Below are 25612 nucleotides of genomic sequence, written 5' to 3'. Positions count from 1 at the left end.
ATAGAGTTTTGCCATGTTGCCAAGGCTGGTCTTGAACTCCTGGGCTCAAGTGATCTGCCCACCTCAGCCTCCCGAAGTGTTGGGATTACCAGCACGTGCCACTGCATCTGGCTGAATGATGGGCATTTTTAGTTGCTGAATTTTGGAGCAATTTGTTATGCAAATATCTATACATGAAATCCCACAGAAACATGCATTCCCTCTTATGCTGGGAAAACTGGGATAAACAAGTTGAAAAGCTCCATGAAAAATTTAAGGTTTTAAATCTCAACTGTACTCTCAACACTCAGTATCCTCCTTAACCTTAACAATCTTGTCCAGTTCCACTGCAGGGGTTTCTAAACCTTTGTTACTCTAGGGAGATTCTCTATTACTTTTCAATCCCTTTTACTTTCAGCTTATTATCTCACCTTCTGCTTTACATAGTAAAATAGGGACCATTAACTATTACTTTTCTCAATTTTCTTGTTGATTCCCAAATGTCTATTTATCTCCACATTCTCTCCTTGGATTCTGAACTCATCACTACCGTTCTCCTGTTAAATAAGTCTGATTCCATCATTATTCCAAGAATTAACATTTTTCACTACACTTGAAGCTTAGTACTGGTCACGTAATTACTCACATACCTGTATGTCTCCTCAAATACAATGTGGCCTTTATAACGGAAGATTAGTATCTTATTTATTCACATATTGTCAATTAGTTGTTTACGACAGTTACTCATAAATATGTTACATTAGTTAAGGCTGAATTAAACTAGTTCTGAAATTAAAGCAACCAGTGCTGAGGAAAACAACGAAGAATCAAATGCCCAAAGGAGAAAATTATTGAAATCAATCGCTTGATTATCATTTACCCTTATTATTACTATTGGTTTAAAACTGTCTTTCCTCTTAGCTGTAAGCACACTAAGTCAGAGGAAATAAAGCAATACATCATCCCCTAAAATGCTGAGAACAGTTAAAAAAAAAAAAAGTCCAAAAGAGCTATGACTTGTTTCCTGGTTTTAATTAGGTATATTGATATTTTGAAAAATACAGTAAATTCAGAAAACACCAACCTTTCTTCTGTGCACTCTGGCTTCTCTGTTCCATCAATCTCAATTTCTATCAGCTCCTCTGCTTCTCTTTTAGTCATGGTTGAAGTATTTCAAAAGATCAGTCCTGCAAGAGTGACTTTTTAAGATATTTTGAAATTATCTACGTAAACAGAAATGACACACAAGAAGTAGAGACCCAATTCAAATAAAAGGCAAAGGGCAAGTAGAAGAGGGGGAAGTAGTCTTCACCTATAGAAGAAAATCGGCTGGGCGTGGTGGTTCATGCCTCTAATGCCAGCACTTTAGAGGTCAAGTCAAGTTGGAAGTCCTACCTTGGGAAGCCAAGGCTGGCCGACTGCTTGAGCCCAGGAGTTTGAGACCAGCTTGGGTAACTTAGCAAAATCCTGTCTCTATTAAAACAATCTACTGGATTTACTGGGATGTTTTTGGGCCCAGTCGCAATTACTAAGTTACTTCAAAATTAAGTGGAGGGTATGTTACTATATTTAAGCAACTCAGTCTCAGTAACGGATTCCAATCTGAAGCTTAAATGGAGAACTATGTTTATTCAGCTAAAAATTTTACCTTAGTAGCAGAATTTACTGCAAAGTACACTGATAGAATGATATGCAAATTAATCAGCTAGGATTTGGTGTAAATGATGTCTCTTATAATGCAAGAACATGTTAGAAAACAGCCAAACAAAGTAACAAATTATAGATATGACCATTATTTCCCTGTTTACACAGTAGAAAATTTTTAATGATTTTTTTCACATGTGGTTTTATTTTAAACAAACCCCTACTTCAGTTTTTAATTATCCCATGTAAAACTTTTATCTATTGCTTCAAACCACTGATACATAAACATTAGAATTTTTAAAATGCTAAGTAATGCATCAAAAGCTATATAAACATAGGCATTTCTTTGTGGTCATTTCTGAGGTGTTAATACTGTTGGGGTCCAGGTTCTGTTATTAACAACCTCACTGGAGGTCAACGCATTTGTGTTTGGACTCCATACACAGTTTCAGTCCACAGCACCTTCTGAGTCGTTTTCTAAGTTTACTATCACATCTAAAAAAGGCATGCCTTTATAAGGAATGCTCTACTAAATGTGGTATTCTGACATATACAACATAGTTGCGCTCCCACTTACAAGATTTGACGAAATGAAGACTTTAAATATTAATTTGCATTAATAATAACCATTACTCATTGAGCATCAGACACTGCCTTCAAATGCCTTGCACAGAGCAATCTTATTTTGAGCCCCATCTCATACAAACACTATTCAGGGGTGAGGCTAAACCACCTGTGGCTCCATGTCACACCTTTGGTGTATCAACCTAAATAGGTATCATTCCAAATGGGGATGAACCATGGTCGTTCGAATATAGGCTCTGTATTGCATATACCAGTACAACAGCCACCACCACCTTACCTGGAGTACTGCAACAGTCTCCTAAGACAGGTCCCTGTGTCCACTCTTGTCCCCACAGTCTATTCTCAGTCAGTACAACAGCTAGAGTGTGCTTGTTTTTAAAACTGAAGCTAGGGCCAGATATGGTGGCTCGTGCCTGTAATTCCAACACTTTGGGAGACTGAGAAGAGAGGACTGCTTGAACCCAGGAGTTCAAGACCAGACTGGGCAACATAAAAAGAACCTGTCTCCTATAAAAACATTTTTTAAAATTAGCCAGGCATGGTGGTATGCACCTGCAGTCCTAGCTACTAGGGTGGCTGAAGTGGGAAGATCACTTGAGACCAAGAGTCAAGGTTGCAGTGAATGATGATCGTGCCACTGCACACCCTCCCGAGCAAAAGTGAGATCCTGTCTCTTAAAATAAATAAATAAATAATAAAATAAAATTGAAGCTATCCTCACTAGCACTGTGGTTTCCAAAAAGTTAAAAACTGAAGCTAGTTAATAGCACTCCTTTGATATGCCAGTCACAATAAAATCCAAATACTTCACAAAGACCATGAGGCTCTGCTAGATCTACCTCCATCCCAACCCCACTCTCAATGTGACTCCCTCTCCCACACGGCCCCCCTGCTTGTCCTCACATCTTTCTGCCTTGTGGCTCTGCTCTCACTGTTCAGTCCCCTGGAACCTACTTCCCCCAGATAACCTCTGGCTAAATCCCTTACCTCTTTGTAGTAGGCAGAATAACGACCCAGAACCTGTGACTACATTAAGTTATACAGCAAAGGGGAATTACCAGTGCAGATGGAACTAAGGTTACCAATCAACTGACCTTAAAACAGAGAGATTATTCTGGATTGTCCAGGTGGATCCAGTGAAACCACAAAGGTCCTTAAAAGCAGAAGAGGAAACTGGAAGAGAGAGCCAGGGTGATTCAATGTGAGGACTCGCTGGCCAGCTGCAACTGGCTTTGAAGATGGTGGAAAGGAGCTATAAGCTAAGGAAGGCAGGTAGCTTCTGAAAGCTAGACAAGGAACAGATTCTCCCTCTAAGGCTCTAGAGAAACAGCACTGGCAACACCTCATTTTAGCCTAGAGACCTATTTCACATTTCTGACTTTCAAAACTGTAAGATAACAAACTGGTGGTGTTTTTAAGCCACTAAATTTGCATAATTTGTTACACTAGCATTAAGAAACTAAGTCTCACTTCCCACTTCAGAAAGCGCTATAACTCTCCTCAGTTCTCAATATCTTCAACTATGGGGTAGCTGGTTTTGTGACAAATAGCTGGCACCCAAATCTAGACTGCCTGATTCAAAATGGTCTAACTTTTCCCACATAATTAAGGTTGCTCTCAGGCTTGTCCTTTAAGGGCAAACAATGAAAGGGTAACGTTGTCCACTGGGATGAAAACATGCGTATCGAGCTGACTGCGCAGGCTCCGTTCACATGCATATCAAGCAGACTGCGCGGGCTCTGGTCACATGCCCATCAAGCCGACTGCGCAAGCTCCAGCAGGCTTCTTTTGGGGATGATGAAAAAATGAAGAACCTCTTTTTTTTTTTTTCTTGCTAATGCTGGCCTAATAAGCCTTCCCTTTCTCCAATAAAACCTATTCCTTAACTGGTGCTACGTGTAAAACTGTGGAATTCATCCTCAGTGCTAAAGAAAACAGGTGGTGAACCAGTAGGCATCTACCTTGAAGGACAACATAAGCTTCACAGCGCAGGAATATGTGTTCACAGATATATACAAAGTACTCTGAACGGTACTACCCTCAGTGGGCACTCCACCAATATGTGTTGAATAAATTAATAAGAATTATTTCAAACCATATAAAATGAACTACAGATGCCTTAAAAGATTAAACATAAAGGGCGAAACTACAAAACTAACGGAAGAAAATGGTGGAGACGTTTTTGTGGTCTCAGGACAGAAAAGGATTTCTTAAATTCCAAGAACATAACCATAAGGAGAAAAACTGACGGATGTGATTATACAAAAATCAAGATTTATGTTCAACAGATAGGCTACAGAATGGGAAGATATTTCTAATACCCAAAAGTGACAATGGAAGGCTTGGAATTGTCAAGATCTTTCTAATACCCAAAAAAGGGACAAATTAGAAAAGTAGGCAAAGCATAGGAAAAGGATATTCACATAAAGGGAAACCAAAATAATGCAGGATACAAAGAAATGTCCAAATTCAAATCATTTAAAACGGCAATTTAAAACAAGAAACTACCACTTTATACCGTATGTGTGGCAGGGGGTGGGGGACAACACACAGAATGTTAGAAAGTTAAATAACAAGAGCAGTCAGCAGGGACATAAAGATTCCTTTGTCTTTGTAGATGGGGTATACACAGGCGTACATATTCTGGAGAAAAATATCATACTTATATCTATAACCCAGCAATTTCATCCTTAACTAAGCAGTCCAGAAAATTTCTCAAATTGGTTAATAAGATTGACTGATCATGTTCAGGGCAGTTTTGTAGGTGACAGCTGGAAGCTGGTGCCAATCCAAGTGTCTATGTTAAACAAATATTAATAAAAGAAAACATGGAAAAAACATATTTGGTATTGGTTACAAGGAAATAATATCCACACAAAATATAAAAAAACTTGTCTACAGAAAAAAGTAAGAATCAGGTTTACAGCAGAACAGCACTTAAAAAATCATTTATTTTCAGGATTTATAAGGAGGTCCACTCCCAATTTTTTAAAGATTATAAAACAGCACCCCTAATATAAACACTAAAATAAGTTGTTAAATTTATCCAATGACCTTTCAAAAAATTTACAGACCAATCCCTAGAAAGTGCCAAAGAGAGAAAAAACCAAACCAAACCAAACAAAAACCCATGCCCTTCTGGAGAAAAAAAATATTACTCAGTTTCTTAAATGATCTTTCAAAAAATATTACCCAGTCTCTTAAATGATCTTTTTCTCTCTCGGCTCTCTATGCTTAGTCTAGAGAAGCAAAACAGAGATTTGAGAAACTGTCCAAATCTTTCATGAGAGTTTTTCAGTAAGTCTTATCTTTTTCTGAAAACAATTCCCTAGGTTTGTATGTCAATACTTAGGAAAATTGAGAGAAAATTACTTGCAGTCTCTCCATCTAACGGCTGCCCCCGTCAGAATTGCACAGAACAACTTCATAGACTTTCATTGACACTTTGGTACTGCTAGATTCCATCCAACCGGGTTCGGAATGTTTCACAAGATGGGATACAAACTAAAGCTGAATTTAATGAAAAATTCTGGGAACGGCTTGTGTCTTTTAAAATACTGATAGGTGTAACATTCCCTTATGAAACTACAGATAAATTTGAGAACTGTCAACCTATTTGAGGATTCATTGGAGCGCATTAATTACAGAGCTTATTTTTTCCCAATATATTGTAATTATAAAACTAAGTGGAGTGTGGGGGTACCTGCGAGATCAACTGCACATTTTCCCAAGTTATCAAATGCTTTTCCGTATGACGGAAATTAAAAGACATTTTTATTTTCAAAAATAAAGGTAGCAGTTAAGAAAAAGCAAAGCATATACATCTATTAATTTAAAGAGAGAAAGCACACATAGTGAAAGATTAACAGTTGGGACCCCCAGGTGAAGGGTATATGGGTGTTCAGTGTATGATTTTTTTCCCCCAATTTTTCTGTAGGTTTGGAGTTTTACATATAAAGAGTTGAGGGAAAGCTAAAGTCAACCGTTTTAATTTAGTACTCGGTCCGATGACTTGCTTCAACCCAACATCTAGCTCATGATTTAATTACTTCATTACTATACATGCGTCATGATAGATGCTCTTGTATACACAATTCAGGTAAAACTGACTTAAGTCCACCCAGCGTCAGTGTATGTCTAAATATAAAGAAGCTTGGAAAGCCTGGATGGAGCCCTGAGAGACAGGCTAGTCCATTAAGCAGTTGCTAAAGAGCTGAGCAGTTTCTTCTGAAGTTAAGATAACACTACCTAAGAATGTTGTCACCGCCTTGTTCTGCAATTCGCTCAAGGGAATCCGGCTAAATCTTTGCTCCTCTCACGAGGAAGACCTACTGGTATTAGTGGAAACTACTTATGAAGTGAATTTTATTTCTAAATATCTAATCATCTTGGAACACAATATTAGGCACTGTCCTCTCGGCCGCTAACCTGATCAAACTGGGGTCTCTAAATCCAATCACGCACACCCGGCGTGTCTTCTAGCACACAAAACACTTTAAAAAGTAGGGAAGCTACGTTAACCCACTGTTATTTCCCTGGTTTACGTCCTCGCTTAAAAACAAAACACAAACCCTGATGGATTCCGTAAAGACTGATAAATGGTTTTGGTGTAACTGTGTCGTTCTAGAAAGAGTGGATTTGAAGTGAGGGAATCGCTGAGTACCGCGATGAGACAGGGTCTGCAACTTGCTCTTAAAATCCCGGGGGTGTTAGGACCGCATCCCAGCTGAGCAGTCTGAGGCTGCGGCGGAATGCAGGCGGGCGGGAGGAGGGGACGGGGAAGGGAGGGAGAGGTGACAGGCGACCCGTCCGGCGCGGGTACCGGGGACGCGCGGTCCCCCGAAGCTCCCGGCCCCTCGCCCCCGCCCCTCTCCTTCGCTCCCCGCACAACCTCTCCCGCCCCTCCCCACCCGGCTCCTTCAAGTCTCCACGAACGGAAATGGGAGTCACAACGCCGGGGACCAGCGGAAACAAAACACAGAGGCGGCCGCGGGGGGGCCGCTGTGGGCGAAAAGGCCCCGGAACGAGGCCGGCCCGGGCGGGCCCACGCTCCCCTCCTCCCCGGCGGCCGCACTCACCCGCTCCGGAATCGGCCCTGTCGCCCCCGCCCGCGCTCCAGAGCCGGCTGAGAACGGCAGCGGTACAGGCTCCACGTGCTGCGTCTCTCCGGGTAAGACCTTCAGCTCCCGCGACTAGAAGTGTGAGGCCCCAGGGCCCTTCCCGCGGAATCGGCGCTGAGAAGCCCCAACCCCCCTCCCGCCTCCCAGGCACCTCCAGGTCCAGGACTACAACTCCCAGCAGGGTACGCGAAACAAACGCCCAAGGCAACGCAGGCTCACGAGGCACAAGGAAGCACAACGCCCCAATCCGCTTTGTTTTACACAGTCTCACTTTCCCTGCACCATTATACACCTCGATAACCCTAAGGAACAGGACGCTGACTCGGAGGGGAGCTTGAACTAGGGGACAGGCTAGACAAAGTGCGCATGCGTACAGAGCAAGGTTTCAAGGAGGGAAAGAGAACGGGTCAAATTCGGCGAAGGAAAGATGGCGGAGTCTTCGCCACGGGACCCGGAAGCACTTACCCTCCACTTCCTCCTCCTGTTTGGCTTCTGTTTCACCTAGAGCCGTCCGGTCACAGACTGTCTCCGAGACGCTTCCTGTCCGGTGAGCGTCGACCGACTGAAACGGCGGCCCATAATGCATTGCGATGGCGGGTAGGCGTGTGGGGGCGGAGCCAGGGCCGGAAGTAGAACGGTGGTGGTGGCGGCGGCGGCGGCTTTGGCAAGTTGGGACTGAGTGCAAGGTGACTGGGAGGGTAGCTAGATCAGCGTGGCCTCTTGGGACTCCAGTTCTGGGTTTCTTAACGAGGCCTGGGCTGCCTCTCACCTTTGCTCTACTGGAAGGAGAGAGCAGCTCTGTGTCCTGGGGACATTCACGGCCTGGCCTGGGGTCACAGCTGACCTCTACGCTTCTAGACCTTGGAGTTTGCCTTAGACCTAGAAATAAGACTGATACTTTCTCTGGGGGCAAATCGGGGCGGCGCGGGAGGCAGGGAGGCTGGGGGGTCTCGGGCCCGCATCCTGGCTGGGGCATCCCAAGGTCAGGCGCGCGGGAGAGGTTTTCGGCTAGGCCTGCCAGCCCCGGGCGCACATAGCCGTCTAAGCTCCTTAGGCAGAATGTGCACCACAAGAGGGAAAAGAGTAGTCATAATCTTCAAAGTTTGCATCCCACCTAAAAACGATGATGGTGATGGTGCTTACACTTCGTTAGGCAGCTTTATGGATTGTTCTTAAGAACATGCCCTGAAGAGGCAGCGAACCTACTAACCTTTGGCCTGTCAGTCATCACCGTAATAGGACAACCTTGCTCCCGCCCACGACAAGACCTCTGCTCGGACTGTAGTGTTTTCTTGCTGTTGCCTTCCCCAGTCTTTCTGATCATGTCAGACGCTATCATATTCTCTCGTGGCACCCAATGGTACTGGCAGGTGGTATTCCACAGCTGTTTGTGTAATGACTGTCTTCTGCGTGTCACTGGACAATATGCATTCACTAATCAGTGAAAAAAATGAAAGGGATTAAAGAAGGAACAAGTTTTGGTATGAGATTATGTGTTAATTTTTTGGATGAGTTCGTAGGACTTACAAGGAAGATGAGAACTGTTGAATACAGTGTATAGATTTGGGGTTCAGGAATAATACCAAAATCAGAGATGTGATTTGGGAATGATAGGCACTTAGATGATAGATAATTGAAACAATGAAAGTGGATTTTACCTATGTTGTAGCAGGAATAACATCTCTGCAGTCAGACTTAAAGCAAATTAGCTGTATGAATATGTGCAGCTTAACTTTTCTTAGACATAGATCTGTAAAGCAGAGATAAGAACGCTTCCTTCTAACTCTTTAAGAGTATTCCCATAAGGGTACAAGGAGAGGATATATATTTTGGAAAGTATCTAGGGTTGAGCTTATTGTTGGGTGAACTTATTGTGGAATGTTAAGCATGTCCTTAGTTTGCCAGAAGGGAAAGTAGACATTGAATTGCACAATTTTTTGTTTTACATATTTGCGTTTTTAGGTTTTGCTGTGTAACTTTGAGGAGATACTTCTAATCCTCAAGTTTCTGTATGTGTAAACATAGGAATGATAATAAGTGGCACATGACCTTGTGAGGTCATTTGTTGTTTGCTTGTAGCCTTTTCTCCAGTGTTTTTCCCTGATGGGGTATAAAAGTGATATGTTATGAGTTCTTTAATTTCTTCGAATAGTTTGCTTTCATTTTGTCAGGTGAAGGGTATTTTGTTGATTGTGTTGATTGTAGGACCCCTTCCCCTTTCCCTTCCCTCAGGGTTTCACCCTGTAACCCAGGCTGGAATGCAGTGCTGCAGTCACAGCTCACTGGAGCCTCTACCTCCCAAGCTCAAGTGATCCTGCTGCCTCGGGCTCCCAAGTACCTGGGACTACAGGCACCCACCACCATACCTGGCTAATATTTTTGTTTGTTTTTTAGAGATGGGGTCACACTATGTTGCCCAGGCTGGTCTTGAATTCCTGGGCTCAAGTGATCCTCCTGCCTTGGCCTTGCAAAGTGCTGGGATTCCAGGAATGAGCCACTGTGCCTGGCTCATTGTAGGATTTCTTTTGATAATTTTTACACGCCATTCCAGAGTTTGTCAACCTTGGCATTACTGACATTTGGATCAGACAATTCTTGGGGGTTGGGAGGGCTGTTGTTATTGTTGTCATTATACAGTGTTTGGCAGCATTCCTGGCTTCATATGCATTATAGGCCAGTAAGTAGCACTCAGCTTGGTGAGAAAACCAAAAATGTCTAAAGACATTGCCAGATGTCTCCTTGGAGAGAAACATCTCAACTCCTTCCCTACCCCCAACCCTATTTTGAGAACTATTGTGCTACTTTATAGTTTCTTAGCTAATGCTTCTCAAACCCTCAGTAGTAAAGGGCCATTCCCACCACCCACTCTTGTGGACACTCTTGAATACAGTAAAAACGAATTACAAAAGAAATGAAATTTCAAAAAAATGAAGTCGCTTAAAATACAAGCTCTCATTTTTTAAGGATAAGTTCTCTCCATGTTTCCCAGGCCGGTCTTGAACTCCTGAGTTCAAACAATCCTCCCTCCTGGGCTTCCCACAGTACTGGGATTACAGGCATGAGCCACCACACCTGGCTCGTAAGCTCTAATTGTTTTATTTTTAAATTCAGCAAACAAATTATCTCTTGAATTGTTATAAATAAGTTTCTAAATGCTTATTTCTAATTTTCGTTGTTGTTGTTGTTTTTTGAGAGAGGGTCTCACTCTGTAGGCCAGGCTGGAGTGCAGTGGTATGATCCCTGCTCACTGCAACCTCCATCTCCCAGGTTCAAGTGATTCCCCTGCCTCAGCCTCCCGAGTAGCTGGGAATAACAGATGTGCACCACCATGCTTTGGCTAGTTTTTTTTTTTTTTAGTAGAGACGGGGTTTCACCATGTTGACCAGGCTGATCTCGAACTCCTGGCCCCACTGATTCGCCCATCTCGGCCTCCCAGAGTGCTGGGATTATAGGCATGAGCCACCACGTCTGGCCTCTAAATGCTTATTTCTAATTTCTGTATTACTTTAGGCCCAATAACATAGTTTGTATACTTCCACTAGTTCTATTATAACTTAGTAGAAGTCCAGTGTCAATATGATGAAGACTAGTATTGTATTGGGGAGAGCGTGGGAAGTATGTTAGCATATCATGTTTTCACTTAAAATATTTAGAAATTTTACCAGCCAGGGCAATATGGCAAGACATTGTCTTTACAAAAAAATAAAAGTAAAAATTAGCCTGGTGTGATGGCGCACAGCTGTGCTCCCAATCTACTTAAGGGGCTAAGGTGAAAGGATTGCTTGAGTCAAGAGGCCAAGTCTGGGCAACTGTGTTCAGCCCGGGCAACCGAGTGAGACCATGTCTCAAAAAAAATTTTTTACCAGACTGTGGTGCCTTTTGTCAAGTCCTATCAGTTTATGGACTTGGCGTTAATCTGAGAAAAATACATTCTTCTAATTTTTTATGGTCTCTTTATTCCTTTTCGTTTTTTTTGTTGTTGTTGTTGAGATGGAGTCTTGCTCTGTCATCCAGGCTGGAGTGCAGTGGCGTGATCTGGGCTTACTGCAACCTCCACTTCCTGGGTCAAGCAATTATCCTGCCTCAGCCTCCCAAGTAGCTGCGATTACATGCATGCCCTACCATGCCCGATTCATTTTTGTATTTTTAGTAGAGACAGGGTTTCACCATGTTGGCCAAACGGGTCTCAAACCTCTGACCTCAAGTGATCCACCTGCCTTGGCCTCCCAAAGTGCTGGGATTGTGCATGAGCCGCCGCGTCCGGCCCTCTTTATTCCTTTTCTTCTGGAATTCCTGTTTGCACCTATGTAATTTGGAATGTTTTTTGTGTTTGATCTTTAAATCGCTAAAGTAAATCTCAACAGGGATTGTCCTTTACTGAAATTTTTTAGTTAGAAAAGAACATATTTTAACTTAATGAAGTCTAGGGACTTAGAAGTCTTTAAGTCCTTATTTTTAAAATTTAGACTTCCATCTCCTTCACTAATTTATTTCACTGATAAAGCTGAACTGCCGGATCTTCCCCCCGTCATGCACAGGTTATTTGGACTGGTTGCTGTTTTTCTTTCCTGGTTCTTCTGGACTTGGATTTAGTTGTCACAGTATTCTTAAAAGGCTGGAATCCTGTTGTAACAGGCAGAGCAGTTTCTCTCTCTGTGGGCCTGTGAAATACACACTTTCAGGTCATCATGCCTGCCTGAGGCATGGGAAACCTGGTACATTAGTTAGGGGGACAGTGTGCTTTTCCTGTTGGGAAAGGACAGTGTTCTAACAGTCTACCTGTACTGTTTTCTGTGATTCAAGACTAAGTTCAAGGGAGAAGACATACCTCACCTTATATTTTGTGCTTTCTGCCCTAACCCTGATGAAGCTTCGGGCCTAAGTTTCTAACTCAGTTCCTAGATCCCAAGGCCTTTTGGTTAAGACTTAAAAAACTTGCAGTGGGAAATAAGGAGGAGAAGGGAACTGTGGTCAGGTATAGACTGAGATCTAATGTGATTTAATTCTGTAACAATTAGTAGAATTAGATTCTCGTGATATATGTAGAGGTGATTTATAGTAAGTATATTAACATTTCTGATGCTTGTTTTCAGTAACATAGAATCAGCATGATTCTTCAGAGACTCTTCAGGTTCTCCTCTGTCATTCAGTCAGCAGTCTCGGTCCATTTGCGGAGGAACATTGGTGTTACAGCAGTGGCATTTAATAAGGAACTTGATCCTATACAGAAACTCTTTGTGGACAAGATAAGAGAATACAAATCTAAGCGACAGTAAGTGAATAAACAGCTACAGTATAAATATAAATATTCAAACTATGTAAGTTTCAAGATGGTAATAAAAAATTACTTGGTATTTGAAAGTGTCAGACCTTCACTGAGCTCCTCTCTGACACAGAGAAGTTCACTTGGTGTCCTCAGAAAAGAAGATAAAGATCTTTATTTTTTTCAAGTTGTAAACTGTATCTTCTTTATGAGTTACAAGGGCAAATCTGAATCTGTTGCCATTTAAAATATATCCTTACCGTAATGTCATATATTATAAACTAAGTCAATTCATACAAATACATAGAGTCTTGTAAATCATTTAGCAGCCAAGTTTTTTAAAAATACATCTCTTAGATACTGGTTAGCCTAAGATCATAAAACGAATTGAAGAAAAACGTATTATCAAAGTATATTTAGCCCTTAATTTAGTGGCCTTTCTGTGATATCGTAATTTGGGGGAAATGTATAAACACAGCTCTTTTTTTTTTTTTTTTTAAAGGTTATTTCCATAGTTATAGATTTCTGAGAATACACATTAAAGGTCAAAAGACTCTGAAATGGTGTAATGTACATGTAAGTCCAAGAAAAACAGTTGTAGAACCACATAATTTTGGAGATGAATGACTACCTTAGCCGTCCTCAAGTCCAAAGGCCAAATCTTACTAAGAGTGATGTGCATCAATTCATAGTTCCATTTTCTTTCATTTAGTTGCCTACTGTGTGTAAAGCATTTTACTATTAACTGTGGTGGGCCACAGGGCATTTCCACAATATTCTTAAAGTCTCGTAAGAGCATAAAGCTTGTAAGCAAATAAATACAATATAAAGTAAAATGAGTTAGGTGCTAAGATAGGGAAACGTTTAGTGCTTGGGAAGTTAATAGGAAAGAATACTCGTTCCAGCTAGAGGTATTTTAGAAGGCTTCTTGGAAGGCAGTGTTTGGGTGTTCATCCCTCTTGAGAATCTCGTGGACAACTGTGGATCATCTTCTAAGTTTAAAGAGAAAAACGTGAAGAGTTTACTCACATGATTTTGCTTGTAGCATGAAATGTTCTCAAGCCCGTAGGCCTTCAGTAGACGTATATATCCAGGGGTTTACTCTAGATTCTAACAGTGTATGAAGGTTGGACAGATAAATGAGAGTAGGAAGAGAGTATCTTTTAGGAGGAAAGAATGGTGTGAACTAAGGCATGAAAACTAGAAAGCACAAAATATATTTGGTGAATGATATAATTCAGTTTCCCTGGAGTATAGGGTATATGAAGAGTGTAAGGATGGTATGGGGTTAGAATGAGGAATTATGGAAGGCCTTGATTGTGGACTGGACAATTAAGATATGTGGTAGGCATTTGTGAGAAATTAAAGCTTTTTGAACATGACTGTGGGGATGGAAGAAGATTACTCTGAATTAGGAGGATAATTTTAACCAGGGTATTAGAAGAATTGAAATGAGAAGAGAACAAAGATATGTTAGCAATATGTAACCTAAGCATTAGTTGATGAGAACCTTGACTTTATAGCAGTGGTAATGTAAAAGGTGTAAAAGTGACAGAGTCGAGACATTGAAACACTGATAACTGGTCTTGGTGAGCTCCTGGAGAGGAAGAAGCGAGGGAACAGTAGAAGAAAACTGACTTTTGAGGCGAGGTAACTAACAAAGGTGTCACCATTGCTAAAACTGAGGAGGAGAGATAGTGAAGGAATTAAAATGTAGTAAGTTACTATGTGTTTTATAGACATGGTAATGAAACTAACAGCAACCCTATAGATGTTACCCTAATTTTATATATGAGAAAACCAGGGCTGAAAGTTAGAATTTGCCAGAAATCATACTGTTAAGTAATCAGATGTGCAGGACTCGTCAGGGAATTTTGAGTGTCTTCTGTCCAAATGTGATGTTACATCATAATATTGACACTGTTTGCATTTTAACTATCCTTAAAAAGCCTTTCTAGTAAGAAGTTAATTCTTAGGTGTACCCTAAATCTAAGGAGTCTTGTTTGTGGGTCATTCATTCATTTGTGCAAACACATACAGAGAGTTCTGAGGATAGACCCTGGGCTGGCATCCAGCATTGCCACTAATTAGCCCTGTGACCTTGGGCGGGTTTAACTTCTGTAGGACAGTTTCCTTATATGTAAAATTGGGATGATGATAGTACTTAACCCATTTCATAGGATATTATAAAACTTTAATGATTCAATACATTAGCATGCCCAGTATTTGCTAGTGAAATGAACAAGTGTTTTCTGAGTGACTTCTTTGTACCAGTCACCATGTGAGAGCCTAAGGATATAGTAATAAACAAGATAAGCAGCAAGACTTAACATTCAGTTGAGGAGGTAGATGATTTCTGGCCTCTTTTTATCACAAAAGTGCATATTAAAGTTAAAATAGCTGTCATCCATTAGTAACCAGTATTAGAGTATCTAGTTGAAAAATCTGTTTCAAACCACACTGTTCATTTTGGGTGCCATTATCCATGAGACTATTCAAATTCTAATTAGTTACAATTAAGTATATGTATAAATTCAGTTCTCATTCATGTTAGCTATATTTGTAGTGCTCAATAGCCACCAGATATGGCTAGTGGCTACCATATGGACAGCACAGACAGCATTTCTAACTTGACACAATGTTCTATTGGACAGTGCTAATCTAAAAGAAAATTGGGTCTCTAACAAGAAACATTGTTAACAAGTTCTTACATTGGAGCCACCTATGTATTTTTTGTGCAAGTTCTTTAACTTACATAAGACTCTACACTTTGATCATAGGCATGTGTGAAAATGTTACTACCCTTGAAGGAATTTTCACGTGTACAATTTTACGTTTAGAATATTGTTTATTGCTAGGTAGGCAGTAATATTTATGATAAAAACAGAAGAATTTCTTCAAAGAATTAATTAGACCCAATTGACCCTGCTGGTCCATGATGCTATATTTATTTTCCCAAAATGCACAAGTCTAAATATGCCATTTTATTACTTAGCAAATAAAATAGAAACTCCCAGGCTTAACATTCCAGGCCTCCCATGCTCTGGGTTCTGCCAGTTTTTCCATCTAGACTCCTTAGCATTCCTCACATTTAGCCAGTCCTTTACCACCTCCACGTCTTTGCTGTTTCTGTCTTAGAAGGTCTCAAAATAAACTGTGGCCCCAAATGTCTGGTATTTCTCAAACGCTACCTTTTTAAAATGAAAATTTCCCTTACTAGCTTAGCAAAAGTGATCTCTCCTCAACTTGAATAGCTTTTTGGTAAACCATATCTTTGAAGCTCATCATATCACTCCTTTACAGCATAAATGTTTGTGAACATGTAATTTTTTTCTTCTAAATTGCAAAATCTCTGAGGGTAGGAAATAATTTGCTTCTTTAATAGGACCCCTGTTATAGAGAATTCAAGTTACTAAGGTCTTTAAAAGCCATTTAGTGGTGGCTGACTTAAAGCAGACAATATTAGTAAATAATAATTGAGCACTCACTGTGTCCCAGACACTGTGCTTAGAGGTACGTGTGCATTTAACACCCTTGTTTGGTAGGACCTTCATTTTTAGTTGAAGAAACTAAAATTTAGAGTGCTCTGTGCCTCGCTCAGGTTTACACAGTTGCTGAATAGTTGAGCTTACACTCAGATGGAATTAGTCTTTGACTCCAGAGCCCGTAGACCATACACCTTAATCACAACTTAGACCCTGAGAAATCTGACTTAGTGTTTGTGATACTAAGAAACCTTGAATGTTAGAGATTTGTTTGAGGTTAGCTCATTTATGTGAAACCTCATTGTAATAAAATAGTTTGAATTGGAATTGACATTGAAGTGGAAATACTTCTTTGTGAAGTCTTTTTTTCGATTACATGAATGCTTAAAAAAGGTCTATTGAAAGTGATGGTGAAGAGTAATTTTGTTTTTGTAAGCTAGTGTATAGCATTAATTTTTATTTGCTCATTTATTTAACAGGACAGCTGGAGGACCTGTTGATACTGGTCCAGAGTATCAGCAAGATCTAGAGAGGGAGGTTTCTAAGCTCAAGCAAATGTTTGGTAAAGGAGACATGAATACCTTTCCCACCTTCAAATTTGAAGGTAAGTCTTGTAAATCACAGATTCATTCTTGTGGAGGATAAGTGAAGAATATTTACACTTACTTGGATTTTTAGAGAATTGAATGACAGTGTTAAATGTGAATTTATTAGGACTATGACCTGTCCCTGAGCTGCCAGCTAAATGTTTGCCATTAGAATAGGAGCAGTATAGGAGATCACATAACATAGTGATTAAATGGTGGGGATTTGAAATCAAACTGCCTGATCTTGAATCCTGTCAGTCACTCTTCAACTGTGTAACCTTGAGTAACTGGTGCCTATTTCTCATCTGATATTTGGGGAGAATTATAGTATCTTCTGCACATGTAGTTAAATGACATAATATATGCAAAGTCAATTAATGGAATGCATGGCTCATAGAAAGTGTTGCATAAATGTTTAGCTATATTTCTATGTAAATGTTTACAAACAGTAGATATTCACTAAAAAAAATCAGAAGATTGATGAATTAAATCTTGAGCATTCTACATAATCCATTTTATTCCAGTATGGCTAAGCTTGAACCTTTTTTTTTTTCCCTCTTAGATCCCAAATTTGAAGTCTTTGATAAACCCCCGGCCTGAAGAAGTAAAGTAAAATTAATCTGGTAATTTGTCATGGGTTAGTTATACAACTAGTTAGAAGTTTCAGAATAAACATACATTTCATGACTGTCAAATATCCTTTTAATTCTGAGTCCAAATAAATTGTTTGGTGATGTTGAGTGCGTTCTTGATGTATTGAGTTCTGTGTGTTAGGGTTGTTTTTAGATCCTGGTGTAGTAAAGCAGTTGGAGACCTTGCCCGTAACCCTGCTTGTTGTGGAGGGGTGTTACCCTTCTTTTAGAACATCAAGAAATGGTCTATAAATTCTTTGTCATAGCTTTCTCAGAAACCTGAGTGTAATTTTTTATATGTCCTGGAATGTCTGTTGTGTTGTAACTTTGCTCTCCTCAAATGTTAAATGATTTTCTCCCAGTAACCCAGGTCCCTCTTCTTTGCTTGCAGATCATAGAGTCTGTTACAGTTCTGTTCAGATTGATGAGGGAAAGGTAGGAAAGAATGGGGTTCTATAAATTAAAAGAGTAAACTATATGGTGGTGTTTTGTCCTAGTGAGAGTTCCAGCAGATAGCATATGGATAACTGGCATATCAGACATGGTAAAAATTTTAGTAACTATAACTGGCTCTCAAGGAAGTTATTTAAAAACAAATTTTTTTAAAAAGGTCAAAATTGAACAGGCTCACAAAAAAGTAAAATTTAAAGGAAAAACAGCCATGTCTTTTTAATATTTGACAATATCTCTGATACTTGTTAATAAATATGGGTCTTTAATAAATCTTTAAGATTTTCTTTAAATGTGTGAAGTGAACAGCATTCTTTATGAGATTTAGCTCACTTGAAGGGAATAGGTTTTTTTTTTCGAGACAGAGTTTTGCTCTCATCGCCCAGGCTGGAGTGCAGTGGCACGATCTCGCCTCACTCTAACCTCTGCCTCCCAGATTCAAACAGTTCTTCTGCCTCAGCCTCCCGAGTAGCTGGAACTACAGGTGGACACCATGCCTGGCCAATTTTTTGTATTCTTAGTAGAGATGGGTTTTCACCATGTTGGCCAGGCTGGTCTTGAAACTCCTGACTGACCTCAGGTGATCCGCCTGCCTCAGCCCCTCAAAGTGCTGGGATTATAGGCGTGAGCCACTGCGCCCGGCCCAAAGGGAATAAATTTTTATTATGGCATGCTGTAGCTGAAGGCAGAACCTGCTAGGGAATACCTTTTTGAAAGATCTACAGGTTTTGTAGAGATAGTCTCACTGTGTTGTCCACGCTGTTCTTGAACTTCTAGATTCAAATGATCCTCCCATCTCAACCTCCCAAAGTGCTTGGATTACAGCTGTGAGCCACTGTGTCTAGCCTTCATTTTCCCTAGAAAGTGGGATACTTGTTTTTAGTCTTTGGGCAACAGAGAAAGTCCCATTTAACATCCTGTTACATGAATGTATCATCTTTATAAAATTTTATTCATTCTCTTTGGTATATGTTGTCGTAAAATTTAGAAAAAAATGTTTCTTAACCTACAGTAACTTCAACAGTTAAATTCAGTAGTAAATATTTGGAAAGAAATTTTGAGAATGAAAAATTAAGAAGTTGGCTGGGCACAGTGGCTCACACCTGTAATCCCAGCACTTTGGGAGGCTGAGGTAGGTGGATCACTGAGGTCAGGAGTTTAAGACTAGGCAGGCCAACATGGTAAAACCCCTTCTCTACTAAAAATACAAAAATTAGCCAGGAATGTTGGCCAGCACCTGTAATCCCAGCTACTCAGGAGGCTGAAGCATGAGAATCACATGAACCCAGGAGGTTGCAGTGAGCTGAGATCGTGCCACTACACTCTAGCCTGGGTGACAGAGTGAGATACCATCTCAAAAAAAAAAAAGCGTAAGCAACTTTAGGAATCCAACTATAGCTCTCTTGATAAATCTCTATTTTTATACCATCTTTAAGAAGTTTTATAAATAGCACACTTAAAGTTTAAAGAGATTGTGAAATGGAGCTTTGAAACAGCCTGTCTTCGATCTCAAGTTAAACAGGTCCTTTGTTGACACACACTATTCACTTGTTTTGAGAGCATTTTCTTGATAGAAAGTAAAAAGACATTTTACACTCGAGTTTGTCTTAATTAGTACATTTTTTCATACCTGGTCAAGTAAACACTTAGCATATATTGAAAGGTAAACAAATACTGAAAGCTTTTAGTTTACCTTGAATTTCTTAACCAGTTAACACTAAAGTGTTCCAAAAACAAAAGATGGAAAATTAAACTTTAAAATTTGAAAGTTGGAAAAATATTTGAAGAACTTCCTAAGAACTGCGTGGAAGTTCATGTCTAATTGCTAAAAGACTATGGTATGAGAAAAATAGTTTCCATCCAGCCTTCATTCATGGAACAATTTTGTGACTTCACATATTAGATAACATATTACATATTTCATAATATAATTGTTTATTAATATTCTAACTAAATTTATGGGGACATTTTATAATTACTAAATTTGCTCTTTGGCAAGTGTTCTTTCAGTTTTTAAAAATTAATCACTTACTAAATACCAACTACATGTTAGATGCTGTTAAATTCTTTGGGGTTTATAAAGTTGTGTAAAACATGGTTTTTTCCTGAAAATGCTTCCAGATTGGTAAGAGTGTCAGATATATTCATCCCTGTTATGAGATAGAAACCAGTAAGTAAATCAAGGGTTATGTAAGTGCAGAGAAGAAACCTTTTCCAGCAGGGGAAATGAGAGAAGGCTATCCTAGACGGGATAGAATTTGACCTGTTTCTTAAAGGGTAAATAGAATACAAGTCTTGTGGTTAGGAGAATTAGCATTCCAGGCGGATGGGGTATTGTTAAGTCTATGTAGAGAAGAGAAGGGGAAATGGGTTAAGATAAAATGACCATGGATCAGTTTGATGGGTGCATAAGGCAACCAAAGAAATTAGTAGAAGATGTAGCTGAACAGGTAGGCTATGACAATATGATGGGATATGTTTGTGGGAAACCTTGAATTCCAGGCTGAGGAATTTAGATGTTGTGATAGACTAGGTAAAGGAAGAGAGAAAACCTGTTAGCCAGGGGAAGGGAGAAGGGAGTTGACATTGTTCGAGAGAAATGGGGCCAACTGACAGATGGGATGGGGGGAAGAAGAGATTTGAAGGGGAAAGGAGCCTTTGGAACTGGAGAGTTCGAAACTAACTAAGAGGTACTTGAGGGTGGAAGTTCCCAGGAGACAAAAGTTGAGATAGTAGTAAAGCCTGAGATAAAAGGATAAAAGTAGTGATTAAAGAATCAAGACAATGAATGATGTAGTCAATGAATAAATGAGAGGTTAAAGATGGAGAGCTTTAGAGATAGGAAGGGGCGGTGGTAGTCATAGGATTTAAATGCATTCGTCCTTGTTAGCCTCAATATTTTCCAAAATAATATTAGAGATTGGGCATCTTTGGAGAATGAGAGGAGAGTGGACGATAATGAAATGGTCCAAAGTGATATTTAGACCGGGTTGGGGGGAAGGCATGACAAAAGGTATTTTGCCTGGCTGTGAGACTAGGAAGGCCATGGAGCCGCCAGAGATAACTGAGGATGAAGGGAACATGTGACAGCAGAACACAAGTATTTAAAAGGATTGGGCTCATGCCCAGCATGTTTCCGAGGCTGAAGAGGGAAGAGTGTTTGAGCCCAGGAGTTTGAGACTAGCCTGGCAACACAGCAAGATACCGCTCTACAGAAATAAAATATAATAAAGTAACAATTAGCCGGGCATGGTGGCACACACCTGTGGTTCCACTTCTTTTTTAGGGAGGCGGAGCTGGGGGAATCACTTCAGCCTGGGAAGTCGAAGCTGCAGTGAGCTGTGATCGCGCCACTGCACTCCAACCTCGGTGACAGAGCAAAACTCCATCTCAACAACAGTAACAGGGAATTTAAAAGGAAGTAATTCTAGGGGTAGAGAAAAACATGGTGAATGAAACATCCTGGATCAGACTGATCGATCTGGGTCCCCACAGATCCTGATTCCTCACTTCTCAGATCGTGAACTAGGCAAGTCATTAACTCAGTCTGTTGCCTCATCTGCAAATTGATGACCTTACCCACTTTATAGCATTGTTGAGACGAATGAGATTTTATACATCCTCATCCTCATCCCCATCCATCCCCACCGCTGACATATATAAAGTGTTCAATAAATAGGTTTTCCTTTTTATTTTCAGAGCATTTTGCTCAGCATTTGGGAAGTTGGCAGCCATCCAAACAGAGATGATGAGATTCTAATTTTAAGCAAGTAATGAGCGCTAGCCTTGTAGCTACAGAAGGTAAGAAGAGGATGTAGTTTCCTGGGTTTTTTGAACAACAATCGTTGGATGACTCTTTCCTGCACTGTTATATGGGGCTAAAAAGTTTAACAAGTTCAGCTGTTTTTATCAGGGTAGACTTTAATCAAACAAAGCCACCTGTGGACGAAGGAAGCTCTTTGCAAAGTTGTATTGAAAAACAATCAATCAGTCCAGATTTATTTAGGTCAAACCCCCAACTAAAAAGAAATTAAATCTAGTTACAATAGCAACAATAATAATGTAAACAAAACAAAGCTTGCTAATAAAGATTCTAAAGCCCTAATCTTACACAACGCAATTCACTGCAGGAAAATAAAAGTCAAAATGCTTTCGGAATTACAATGGGATTTTACCAATTGTTAGGATTCAAGTTTCTCAAGTAAACGCAAATGGAAATACAAGTCTGGACACCAGTGACCCACAGATATATATATAGAGAGATATAGATATATATACTTTTAATAATTAGGAAATTAGTGCTCAATACTGTGCCCTTTGTGTGGGAGAATGCATTCTTTATACAGAACTTTTTAACCTAGCTATTACAGTATATATTTGACACAAAGAGAGTGTTAGATGTTCACACTGCATACAATGAATCCTCTAGCCTTTGAGGTCTTAAAAATAAGTTTTTCAGCTGTTAGTGAAGCTAAGGCACTACATATTTTTCCCCCACAATATGGATTTGTGTCATTTAAACCGGAAGTTGATCTTGTGTGATGACAGGTGTGTCTGAAGAGGTGTCTTTCAGAGTCGTCTATCCTCTTGGCATGCCAATGAAAGAGGAAAGGATTCCTCAAACCAAAGAAAATCTTCCAACTAAAATGTAGGTACCATTTAGCCTGATTTCTTACAAAAGCTTGTAGACAGGTGTTTTTTTTCTGTCCTTCATCACGACGCGTTGTGAATCTATGCTTGTGGGCCAAATCTTGTCTGTGCCTGCTGTTTTTGAAAATAAAGTTTTATTGGAACACAGACATATGACCATTTGCTTATTTTGTCTATGGCTGCCTTTGTGCTACAATGGCAGAGTCAAGTAGTTGTTAACAGGGACCTTATGACTTAAAATATCTACTTTCTGTCTCTGTGCAGAAAATGTTTGCCATTCCCTGACTTGTGAAAATTTGATTCTGGGGGCAGAGCCATGTTACAAAAGCCCAACCTCCAGGAAGGGATCTGGTGAGAGACATAGAATGTCACAGACAAGTCAAAGGGCATCAGAGTCACAGACATCTTCCCAGTGGCCTGGTGTCCAGGCACATGCTAGGCATTCAGTGCCTAATCCGTTTGTTAGATGCTGAATCCATTTGTTGGGTGAATCCTGGGGATTTGCTTTGCCGATTGGGTAGAGAGAGTGAACTCTTTTGAAAGAAGGTTAACCATGTTCACAGTTGTCAAAGGTAGCAAGTGATGTTTTTATCCAGATTTGCTCAGAAGAACAGGACATGCCTTGGCCATATTTTGTTTTCAGTATCAATTCAGTATTTTTAACGCAGCCTAATTGCTCTGATAAATGGATCATTGGAGTTTTTACATTGAAATAGTAGCTGGAGGCTTCTGTGGTTAAGCAGTTGAGAAACCACCATTAGCCCCACTTTTCATTTGAGCCATTTCTCGTGTGCCCACTATGTATCAAGATGGGTGCCAGATGCAGGGAGTCACTGAGCTTTTTCATGTCATTTTCCTTGTAGACAATCATTTCTTCCCTCCACATCCCTCCTTGTCCAAAAGCAGAATTGGCAACCCCTGAGCAAGGGACGGCCCGGAATTTCACTGCACAATTTTTAGAGACACAAAGATGTGAAGTCACCACTCATGCAGGGAAAGGTATTTCCAAACTAGTGTAGGCTCCAGTGGAGAGTTCTGATGCCAGGGTCACTGATCAAAGGAATCTTAGGAGAAGGAAGCAGTGGCAAGCAGCACTGGGGTGAAATAAGCCACTTGGGTTTGTGTTTGACCATCAGAATTAATGAACAATTCAGTGACACACACCAGGCCAATCCTATGGTGCATACCTGTGAGCTCCAGCCATTTGAGATTTCTTTTGAATTTGCTTTTAGTTCTCAGAAATGAAAGTAAACACAAAGTGCGAATCCTTGGCCTAAGACCTATTCCACTTCCTCCTGTCTGTGGACATGTTCGTGATGAATGAGCATCGGAATAATGATGATACTAAATAAAAATGATGTTGGGGGAGAGAAGAGGATTCTGGCAGCAATGAGACCAGAGGTTCCTTTTGCATCTGTCGGAGATTTATTAGACCCCCTACATCAGACTCTCCTGCAGAGTCTGATTTATATTTTCATGATCTGTGGATTAACTTCACCATCAGTATGTTATATTTTAGTGGCATTCTCTAGAAGTTAGGACATGGTTAACATTACCCAAAGCCCAGAATATTATGAAGTATTTTGATTCTTTTAGCTTAGTCCAGATACAAGATGCGGTGTGGACTATTAGAAGTGGACAGAACTATTTGTTTAACAAGTTCAGGTGAGTTAGTAGTCATAGAAATTATAATGAAATACCAGTTTCACTTCCTCATGTACATCTTTGCAAATGTCAGACAAAGCAGAGTTTTATAATAGTTTAATAACTTGTGTAACAATCATGGTTTTGGTGTATCTCAAAAGTGGAGTCTAAATTATAAAGGATTTTGTGTGCTTGAAATCCTAGGAAAAGAAAGAAAAACGAAGTATAAATATATTGATTCACATTTAAAGAAACATAATCTTATGAATATAAAGCTATGTTATAAAAATTTTATAGGTACAAACCAGTATATGTTTAATTAAACCTGTTTTATGAACTAATGAACTAACTCCTAGCAGACAAGGTACTCTGAAGCTTGGCTCAGAGAGTAAAGAGGTAAGACTGGAAGGTAGAGCCAGAGAAATCCTGTTAGGAGGATGCTCCCGGCATCTAGTGTTGGAGGCCAGGCCTGTTCTGTTGCTCCAGGAATCCAGTGTCGGAGGCCAGGCATCATAGGATGCCTATGATGTATAGAACAGCACCTTACACCAAAGAATGTTGTGGCCCAAAATGTCAGTAGTGCTGAGGATGAGACCCTGTGGTAGGGCACAAGAGAACTGAAGGGGACTCTAGCTCTTAGCTGATAAGGGCAACTGAGAGGAAGGCAAAGAAAAAAATGAATGGCTTTTGTTCATTCAGTTTAGCCTCAAGGTGCTTTATACTGTTTGGAGGGATGGGAGTATTCAGTTCCACGCTCTAAGATTACTTTCCCTAAATTTAAGGAACAAAGACATTCCATACATTGTAGGAATAAAAATTGTAGGAACGAAGTTTCTTGTCCCCTAATTAAATGTCAGTATGCTTTCAGTGTAGTAAACCATGAAATAAGGTGGCTTTTGTAGTAGTTTCTGAAACAGGTAATTTTTAAAAATCAAATTTTTAAAGTGGGTGAGTGTTAAACACTACTACCCATTAAAATCACTTAAGCATTTAAAATACTGATGTCCAGGCTCCCTGCCCTACCATCCCAGACTACTGAGAGGAAATCTGAGAGAATTCCTGCCGTAGATGAGTAAGGTGTTTCTGAGAACCCATCCTTTGTTTCTCAAGAAATGACTTAGGCCTCTAAAACCATAGGAACTCCCCCCAGCCCAACCCATTATATTCCTGAGAAAATCATCCAGAAGGCTGAATATCCTTCCAATGCTCATACAAAATCTGAGCAACGATGGTATTTACTGTGTCAATGTAATGTTTACAAAGGGTCCAAACGTCTAAATGATGTTCCTTAAACCCTCTGAGTTGGTTAATTACTATGTCTTTTCAAACACTTCTGAAATGTTCCTTTCAGTTATAACAGAGGATAGTCTGTGTTCTGGTCTGAGTGTTTGTGTTCCCCAGAATTCGCATGTTGAAACCTAATCCCTAATGCAGTAATATTAAGAGGTGGGGCCTTGGCCGGGCGTGGTGGCTCACGCCTGTAATCCAAGCACTTTGGAGGCCAAGGCGGGTGGATCACCTGAGGTCAGGAGTTCAAGACCAGCCTGACCAACATGGTGAAACCCCGTCTTAA

At 40.2% G+C, this 25612-nt stretch overlaps 3 protein-coding genes across 9 annotated transcripts in view; 1 reads left to right on the top strand and 2 right to left on the bottom strand.

The window, feature by feature from the left end:
- Nucleotides 1-7923, bottom strand: part of GABPA (GA binding protein transcription factor subunit alpha) — a 36091-nt gene extending 28168 nt beyond the window's left edge. Inside the window, exons 1-2 of one of the 3 annotated variants that reach the window (XM_017541892.2) lie at nt 7794-7923; nt 1064-1166 (exon numbers count right to left, since the gene is read on the bottom strand). In XM_017541892.2, coding sequence (XP_017397381.1) covers nt 1064-1140 — 77 coding nt within the window. In that variant the 5' untranslated portion in view covers nt 1141-1166; nt 7794-7923. Of the gene's footprint in view, nt 1-1063; nt 1167-3302; nt 3382-7286 lie in introns of those variants that run through there. The other 2 variants (XM_017541891.2, XM_017541894.2) reach the window with 2 other exon arrangements.
- Nucleotides 7197-17403, top strand: ATP5PF (ATP synthase peripheral stalk subunit F6). Of its 5 annotated transcripts, XM_017541898.2 has the most exons (5): nt 7906-7996; nt 8125-8128; nt 12430-12600; nt 16556-16680; nt 17226-17403. In XM_017541898.2, the coding sequence occupies exons 3-5, from the start codon at nt 12437-12439 to the stop codon at nt 17261-17263; spliced, it is 327 nt and encodes a 108-aa protein (XP_017397387.1). In that variant the 5' UTR covers nt 7906-7996; nt 8125-8128; nt 12430-12436; the 3' UTR covers nt 17264-17403. The 5 variants fall into 5 exon arrangements, with proteins under 5 accessions (XP_017397389.1, XP_017397390.1, XP_017397386.1 ...); XM_017541900.1 differs by lacking the exons at nt 7906-7996; nt 8125-8128 and adding an exon at nt 7197-7875; XM_017541901.2 differs by lacking the exons at nt 7906-7996; nt 8125-8128 and adding an exon at nt 7217-7378.
- A 6736-nt stretch (nt 17404-24139) lies between these two features.
- Nucleotides 24140-25612, bottom strand: part of JAM2 (junctional adhesion molecule 2) — a 72133-nt gene continuing 70660 nt past the window's right edge. The window contains exon 10 of the mRNA XM_017541895.1: nt 24140-24239. Coding sequence (XP_017397384.1) covers nt 24207-24239 — 33 coding nt within the window. The 3' untranslated portion in view covers nt 24140-24206. The remainder of the gene's footprint in view (nt 24240-25612) is intronic.

The sequence above is a fragment of the Cebus imitator genome, unplaced genomic scaffold, assembly GCF_001604975.1.
Source record: "Cebus imitator isolate Cc_AM_T3 unplaced genomic scaffold, Cebus_imitator-1.0 Scaffold138, whole genome shotgun sequence".
In the NCBI taxonomy this organism is placed as follows: domain Eukaryota; kingdom Metazoa; phylum Chordata; class Mammalia; order Primates; family Cebidae; genus Cebus; species Cebus imitator.
This window is presented reverse-complemented; position numbering and strand designations above follow the sequence as displayed.